The sequence below is a fragment of the Nannobrachium achirus genome, assembly GCF_963921795.1.
Source record: "Nannobrachium achirus genome assembly, chromosome: 20".
NCBI lineage: Eukaryota > Metazoa > Chordata > Actinopteri > Myctophiformes > Myctophidae > Nannobrachium > Nannobrachium achirus.
In genome coordinates this window covers 305,001-313,920 of record NC_137827.1, presented here as the reverse complement: position 1 = coordinate 313,920, position 8,920 = coordinate 305,001, and the positions used below count along the sequence as shown (strand labels likewise).

Genomic DNA, 8,920 nt, shown 5'->3' with positions numbered 1-8,920 from the left:
ATGAACCCCGTAGAGGGCGACATTTCACGCCATTTCACGGAAGTGACATCACACTTCGCTGCTGAATGGTCTCCACCATTATAACTCTATGGTCTCCACTCTCCACTAGCCATAAATCATAACTCTTAATAGGTCGCTTATATAAACGTCCCAATATAAGCGACCCATACAAGAGTTATGATTTATGGCTACAGTTAAACCATGGAAGTAAGTGAGACTAGTATATTATATTCACGACATTATGTAGCCTATGTTATTGCAACCTCCTCTCGCCCAAAATCGCGTTGTGAGCTTGTAGATCTGCTATTTTCAAACATTCTATACTTTTACTTTTGGTACTTTAAGTACATTTTGATGTGAATACTTTTGTACTTTTACTCAAGTACGCTTTGAATTCACAAGTAAAACATTTGAGTACTTTTTCCACCAGTGAAAACATCACAGGGAATTGTTACAAGTGTAGGCCTATCAATTTTATCTTGATTTGATTGTGTGTGTGTGTGTGTGTGTGTGTGTGTGTGTGTGTGTGTGTGTGTGTGTGTGTGTGTGTGCGTCGCTAGCATCAGCGCGCATGCGCCGAACGGCGTGTTGTCATCATGTAGCGTCGTGTTGTCGTCATAGCAACGCCTGTCAGCTCCATCAACATGGTTAGTGTGTGTGTGTTGTTTAATGATCATTTAATGCTCATTAACGTCTAATTAATATGGACGGTTATGCTCCTTAATGAAGCTCTAGTTGATCTGACATTATGTAACCTTAAACACAACACAACGCTGTGATGTTTGTTATGATTCTAACAATGATGTTAGCCTTACTGTTAGCTTGGACGGCTAATACAGACTCCTGAAAAGAGCAGATCTACAAGTTCACAATGCGTCACCTCACGACGTGTTGTGAGCTTGTAGATCTGCTCTGCTCTGCATGCATAAATTAGACTTTATAAATGAGAGAGAGCGTGTGTGTGTGTGTGTGTGTGTGTGTGTGTGTGTGTGTGTGTGTGTGTGTGCGTGCGTGCGTGCGTGTGTGTGTGTGTTGATTGATTGAAGAATGTATTAGGTTTCATAGGAAAAAGAACAGTTTCATGACAGTAATCACTTGTACAAGGTCAACTAAAAGGAGATCCTAGCAAGCTTTTTGGCTTATTTACACAGGAACCACTTTATGTATCTCATATAACATTGAATAGAACACAGTACTTTATGTATCTCATATAACATTGAATAGAACACAGTGCTTTATGTATCTCATATAACATTGAATAGAACACAGTACTTTATGTATCTCATATAACATTGAATAGAACACAGTACTTTATGTATCTCATATAACATTGAATAGAACACAGTACTTTATGTATCTCATATAACATTGAATAGAACACAGTACTTTATGTATCTCATATAACATTGAATAGAACACAGTACTTTATGTATCTCATATAACATTGAATAGAACAGTACTTTATGTATCTCATATAACATTGAATAGAACACAGTACTTTATGTATCTCATATAACATTGAATAGAACAGTACTTTATGTATCTCATATAACATTGAATAGAACAGTACTTTATGTATCTCATATAACATTGAATAGAACAGTACTTTATGTATCTCATATAACATTGAATAGAACACAGTACTTTATGTATCTCATATAACATTGAATAGAACACAGTACTTTATGTATCTCATATAACATTGAATAGAACAGTAGGCCTACTTTATGTATCTCATATAACATTGAATAGAACACAGTACTTTATGTATCTCATATAACATTGAATAGAACACAGTACTTTATGTATCTCATATAACATTGAATAGAACACAGTACTTTATGTATCTCATATAACATTGAATAGAACAGTACTTTATGTATCTCATATAACATTGAATAGAACACAGTACTTTATGTATCTCATATAACATTGAATAGAACAGTACTTTATGTATCTCATATAACATTGAATAGAACAGTACTTTATGTATCTCATATAACATTGAATAGAACACAGTACTTTATGTATCTCATATAACATTGAATAGAACACAGTACTTTATGTATCTCATATAACATTGAATAGAACAGTACTTTATGTATCTCATATAACATTGAATAGAACACAGTACTTTATGTATCTCATATAACATTGAATAGAACACAGTACTTTGTGTATCTCATATAACATTGAATAGAACAGTACTTTATGTATCTCTTATAACATTGAATAGAACACTTTATGTATCTCATATAACATTGAATAGAACACAGTACTTTATGTATCTCATATAACATTGAATAGAACACAGTACTTTATGTATCTCATATAACATTGAATAGAACAGTACTTTATGTATCTCATATAACATTGAATAGAACACTTTATGTATCTCATATAACATTGAATAGAACACAGTACTTTATGTATCTCATATAACATTGAATAGAACAGTACTTTATGTATCTCATATAACATTGAATAGAACACAGTACTTTATGTATCTCATATAACATTGAATAGAACACAGTACTTTATGTATCTCATATAACATTGAATAGAACAGTACTTTATGTATCTCATATAACATTGAATAGAACACAGTGCTTTATGTATCTCATATAACATTGAATAGAACACAGTACTTTATGTATCTCATATAACATTGAATAGAACACTTTATGTATCTCATATAACATTGAATAGAACACAGTACTTTATGTATCTCATATAACATTGAATAGAACACAGTACTTTATGTATCTCATATAACATTGAATAAAACAGTACTTTGTGTATCTCATATAACATTGAATAGAACACAGTACTTTATGTATCTCATATAACATTGAATAGAACACAGTACTTTATGTATCTCATATAACATTGAATAGAACACTTTATGTATCTCATATAACATTGAATAGAACACAGTACTTTATGTATCTCATATAACATTGAATAGAACAGTACTTTGTGTATCTCATATAACATTGAATAGAACACAGTGCTTTATGTATCTCATATAACATTGAATAGAACAGTACTTTGTGTATCTCATATAACATTGAATAGAACACAGTACTTTATGTATCTCATATAACATTGAATAGAACACAGTACTTTATGTATCTCATATAACATTGAATAGAACAGTACTTTATGTATCTCATATAACATTGAATAGAACACAGTACTTTATGTATCTCATATAACATTGAATAGAACAGTACTTTATGTATCTCATATAACATTGAATAGAACAGTACTTTATGTATCTCATATAACATTGAATAGAACACAGTACTTTATGTATCTCATATAACATTGAATAGAACAGTACTTTATGTATCTCATATAACATTGAATAGAACACAGTGCTTTATGTATCTCATATAACATTGAATAGAACAGTACTTTATGTATATCATATAACATTGAATAGAACAGTACTTTATGTATCTCATATAACATTGAATAGAACAGTACTTTATGTATCTCATTGGATACCAATTGTTAACGACTACAATGCCAGAGCGAGGCGTTGTAGATCAGCTATTTTTGAGCTTATAGATCAGCTATTTTCGGCGAAGAGGTTTTGTAGAAGGGGAAAAAGAGCAGTCTAAATACAGATTGAAAGCAAGGTCAACTTTATGAAGTATTGACGGTTCAAGTGGTTAAATATCTGAAAACACAAATTGACATGAATCCAAAATACACTGATGATTTTGCTGTGAAATGATTGAACTATATGGCATCTATGAACAGGTTGTGGGGGTCCCTGCTTCATCTCTCTCTCAACTAAGGGGTCCTTGACCAGAAAACATTGAAGACCCCTGGCCTAAACAATAAGGGTTAGGGTTATAACCCTAAGCCTTATTGTTTAGGGTTATAACCCTAACCCTAAACAATAAGGAAGGTGGTTAACAGCACACATAATGAGGTGTGGAGTCAGTAATCAGTGTAACAGAACTAAACATAACCACAAGGGGGCAGTACAGGATTGATTGATTGAAGAATGTATTAGAAAGTTGCATAGGAAAAAGTCCAGTTAAACTTGTCTGTTTGTCTGCAGAACAAAGCAACGACCATCAAAGAAGCTCTGGTCAAATGGGTGAGTCATCATCTGATCTATCTATCTCTCTCTCTCTCTCTCTCTCTCCTCACATGCAGCACTACAGATTCATCTAAAAGATGTGTGTGTAGATGGATAGATACCTTTATTATCCCAAGGGGGGAAATCAGTTGCCCAGAGGCAGCACAGCAGTATAAGGTTATTTACAAAGTTACAGAGAAGTAAGAAAAAGATAAAAGAAAAAAACAGAACAGAGTACAGTAAAGAGCAAGGTACATCAAGAGAGGGAACAAATAATATATAAATATATATATACATAAAGTGTCCTTAAGCACAACTTTCAAAATAGTACAGGGTTAGGGTTAGGTCAAAAGTGACCATAGCAGTCAATGCTAGTTAGTGCAACAAGTATCTCACTGTCATGTCAAACACAAGCACAAATACCCAAAACTACTAAGACAACCTAATAGTGCAGTGTCCAAAAAGTCAGTGCGAAAAAATAAAATAAAAAAACAACTTGAAAGGAAAAGAAAGGGTGTCACAGCCAGACGCACATGAGCACCCTCCCTGGAAGGTCCTTAGAGGTCAGAGTCAGTACAACTATAGTTCCGTCATCCTAGGTTAGGAAGGAAGTCCTCCTCAGTCGACCGTTGTGTGTCTCATTGTACAGTTTAGGGGCAGCCGGTACAAAAGACTTTCCAAGTCTCTCGCATCTCCGTCCTGGGAAGACAAAACGGTTGTTTCCTCTCTTACTCCAATAACTGAGTGATAACTGTGTGTGTGTGTGTGTGTGTGTGTGTGTGTGTGTGTGTGTGTGTGTGTGTGTGTGTGTGTGTGTGTGTGTGTGTAGGAGGAGCGGTCAGGAGAGAAGGTTTCTGAGGCCACAGCAGTGAAGCTCTACAGCCAGACTCCTCCTATTGAGAAGATGGACGCCTCCTTGTCTACTATGGTACTCTGTCAGTGAGTAATCTATTACTTTATTATACTGTCTGTCAGTGAGTAATCTATTACTTTATTATACTGTCTGTCAGTGAGTAATCTATTACTTTATTATACTGTCTGTCAGTGAGTAATCTATTACTTTATTATACTGTCTGTCAGTGAGTAATCTATTACTTTATTACTGTCCACTCTCAGGTTCAGGTTCAGGTTCAGGTTTATTAGTCAAATGCATATCCATACAGGTATAGACATACAATGAAATGCTTGTGCCAGGAGCACTCTCAGCCTTATTACACACAAAAAACAAGACAACAACAGGTCACCCAGGACAACCCAAAAACAACAAAACAACCATACAGTGTAACAGTGTACAGTTTAAAAACTGCGTATATTGCACATGACTACCTACGTCTCGCTTCCATCTCTTCGTTAAGCATCCTGATTGCTTGAGCATAAAAACTATTACTGAAACGGGTGGTGTGAGATTTGATGCTCTGATAACGCTTTTTGGATGGGAGGAGATAGAACAGGGAATGGGCGGGATGACAGCTGTCCTTTAAGATGTTCTCTGTCTTTTTCTTACAGCGTGTGTTATAGATTGTGTGTAGCTGTGGTAATTCTGTGCCAATGATTTTGGCAGCTCTCTTCACAATTCTCTGTAACTGTGTACTGTCTTGGACAGTCACGTTACCAAACCACACTGTGATGCATCCTGTCAAAACACTTTCTATGGTACAGCGATAGAAATTAACAAGAGCCTTCAGGCCAAATCTCCTGAGGCGCCTCAGAAAGTACAATCGCTGCTGCGCTTTCTTAAGGATACCTTCGCTGTTTTGAGACCATGTGAGTGAGTCTGTTATGTGAACACCCAGGAATTTGAAACTGTCCACTATGTCTACAGGTGAACCATTTATGGTTAAGGGACTGTGATTGACTTTAGACTTCCTAAAGTCAACGATGATCTCTTTTGTTTTACTAACATTTAGAGAGAGATTGTTATTCTGGCACCATAGGGTTAGCTCTTCAATTTCCCTCCTATAGGCCCTCTCATCATCGTTGGATATTAGTCCTATAACCGTGGTGTCATCTGCAAATTTGAGAATAGAATTATTGCCACACCTGGCAACACAATCATAGGTGAACAGACTATACAACAAGGGACTGAGGCAGCAGCCCTGGGGCGCTCCAGTCCTGGTCAATATCTTAGATGAATGCTTGTTCCCTATTCGTACAGATTGTGGCCTGCCTGTCAAAAAGTCAAACAGCCAGTTGCAGATACTACTGCCAAGACCAAGACCCCTGAGTTTCAACACAAGCTTAGATGGTACAATCGTGTTAAAGGCAGAGCTATAATCTATGAAGAGTAGTCTGACATAAGAGTTCCTTTTCTCCAGATGTTTCAAGGCAATGTGTAGTGCGAGAGAAATAGCATCATCGACTGATCTATTAGCACAGTATGCAAACTGTAATGGATCAGTATTGGCAGGGATAATGTGCGTTATATGTGATATAACCATTTTTTCCAGACACTTCATAAGAACAGAGGTCAAAGCCACAGGGCGATAATCATTAAGACAGGCGACAGGTTTTTTCTTTGCTATGGGTACAATTATGGTTTCCTTGAAACACAACGGTACCACACACAATGACAGGGACATATTAAAAATGTCAGTAAAGACTCCCGAAAGCTGGTCGAAACACAACTTAAGGACACGTGAGGCAATCCCGTCAGGGCCGGCCGCCTTATGAGTCCCAACGCTTTTAAAAGTTTTACTCACATCTCGTTGTGTCACCTGCAGCTCCACCGCACCGGGTGTTCCCCGCACCAGTGTAACTGGGTCCGTGTTGTGAGTTTCAAAGCGGGCGAAAAAGTTATTCAATTCGTCCGGTAGAGAGTCCGAGGTGTTAATAACAGCCGGCTTCGGTTTGTAATCCGTAATCGCCTGCAGCCCTCTCCACATACGCCGTGCGTCACAGCCACTGTAGTTGTTCTCCAGTTTGTCCCTATATTGTCTCTTAGCGTCTCTGATCGCCCTTCTCAGGTCGTATCTGGATTTTTTGTACCGTTCCTCGTCCCCAGATTGAAAGGCGGCTCGGCGCTCTCTCAACTTCAGACGAGTATCATGGTTCATCCACGGCTTCTCGTTGGGATAGGAGCGAACGGTTCGCGCTGGGATGCAATTATCCACACAGAATTTAACATAGCTGGTGACAGTGTCAGCGTAGTTATCCAAACTTGTGGCTGAGTCTTTGAAGATGGACCATTCTGTCGATTCAAAGCAGCCCTGGAGTTTAGATACATTATCTGTGGACCAGCACTGAACAGACCTCTCCTTGGGTTGCTCGCTCTTCATTCTCTGCTTGTAGGCAGGTAGCAGTAGCACCGCTTGGTGGTCAGATTTCCCAAAGTGGGGCCGTTGGACCGCTCTGTAGGCAGCCTTGATGGTGGAATAACAATGATCCAGCGTCCTTTCCTTCCTTGTTGGGCACCCAACGTGCTGGTAAAAGTGTGGCAACACCGATTTCAAGTTGCAGTGGTTAAAGTCCCCAGCCACGATTGATATGGCTTCCGGGTGCTTATTTTCCTGCTTGCCGATGACATCGCTCAGCTCGTCCATAGCTTCGGATGCACTCACTTCTGGTGGGATGTATACAGCCGTTAGCAACACACAAGGAAATTCCCTGGGCAAGTAGAACGGTCTACACCGTAGTGTTAAATGCTCCAGCACCGACGAGCAGTGCTGTGAGACTATATCCACATTAGTACACCAAGAGTCGTTGATGTGAAACAGAACACCGCCCGCTTTTGTCTCTGGTACTCTGTCAGTGAGTAATCTATTACTTTATTAGTCATAAATGTAAACAGAGGTACAGTCAGACATTAAGACTAAAAGGATAACACAATACTTTATTAGTCATAAATGTAAACAGAGGTACAGTCAGACATTAAGGCTAAAAGAATAACACAATACTTTATTAGTCATGAATGTTAAACAGGCACAGTCAGATTGATTGATTGATTGAAGAATATATTAGAAGTTTGCAATAGAAAAAAGTACAGTTTCATGACAGTACAAATCACTGGTACAAGGTCAACTAAAAGGACATCCTAGAAAGCCGAGGCTTATTTCCACAGGAACCACACTTTAAGTGTCTCATATAACATTGAAAGACAGACGGATAGAACATAGTACTTTATCTAGGATAATATCAATTTCAAAAGCAGAAAAAGCATAACATCAAATACAAAGGCAGAAAAAAGGGTGGGGGGAGCATGGGGGCTTAGTCTATTTACAAGTCACGGGTAGCTGCCGTCTGAAGGTGACTTTTCATACCGATTTTGAAGGAGGCTAGGGATTTGCTCTACTTTAAGGATTGTGGAAGGGCGTTCCACATGTTGGTGGTATAGCAGGAGAATGAGTCAAGCCCTTTGCACACAGGACAGGGCGTTCCACATGTTGGTGGTATAGCAGGAGAATGAGTCAAGCCCTAACCCTATAGCAGGAGAACGAGTTAGAGCCTTGTTCTACGTTGATGATGATTAGTGGAGCTGCCTCTGGTGTTGTGATCATGAACATCCTTGACCTTTAAGAAGTAGTTTGTCAGGTACATGGGAATCTTGGAGGTGTAGTGTATCTTGTACACCAGTATTTATTTAGTCAGGTACATGGGTATCTTGGAGGTGTAGTGTATCTTGTACACCAGTATTTATTTAGTCAGGTACATGGGTATCTTGGAGGTGTAGTGAATCTTGTACACCAGGCCCATTGCAAGATGCTGTACTCTGTCAGCTACTTTGAGCCACCCCACGCTTTCATGGTGATGATCAGTAAGGTGGGTCTGAGGAGGAAGACCAAGCACAACCCTAATTAGTTTGTTCTGGGCTGTTTGGAGCTTTAA

General features: G+C 38.3%; 1 protein-coding gene across 1 annotated transcript in view; it reads left to right on the top strand.

Annotated features, from left to right (window-relative positions):
* Positions 1–201: 201 nt before the first annotated feature.
* dnal1 (dynein, axonemal, light chain 1) overlaps positions 202–8,920 on the top strand; it is a gene marked incomplete at both ends in the record, with an annotated part of 18,417 nt that continues 9,698 nt past the window's right edge. The window contains 3 exons of the mRNA XM_080750266.1: positions 202–207; positions 4,079–4,117; positions 4,929–5,038. Coding sequence (XP_080606392.1) covers positions 202–207; positions 4,079–4,117; positions 4,929–5,038 — 155 coding nt within the window. The remainder of the gene's footprint in view (positions 208–4,078; positions 4,118–4,928; positions 5,039–8,920) is intronic.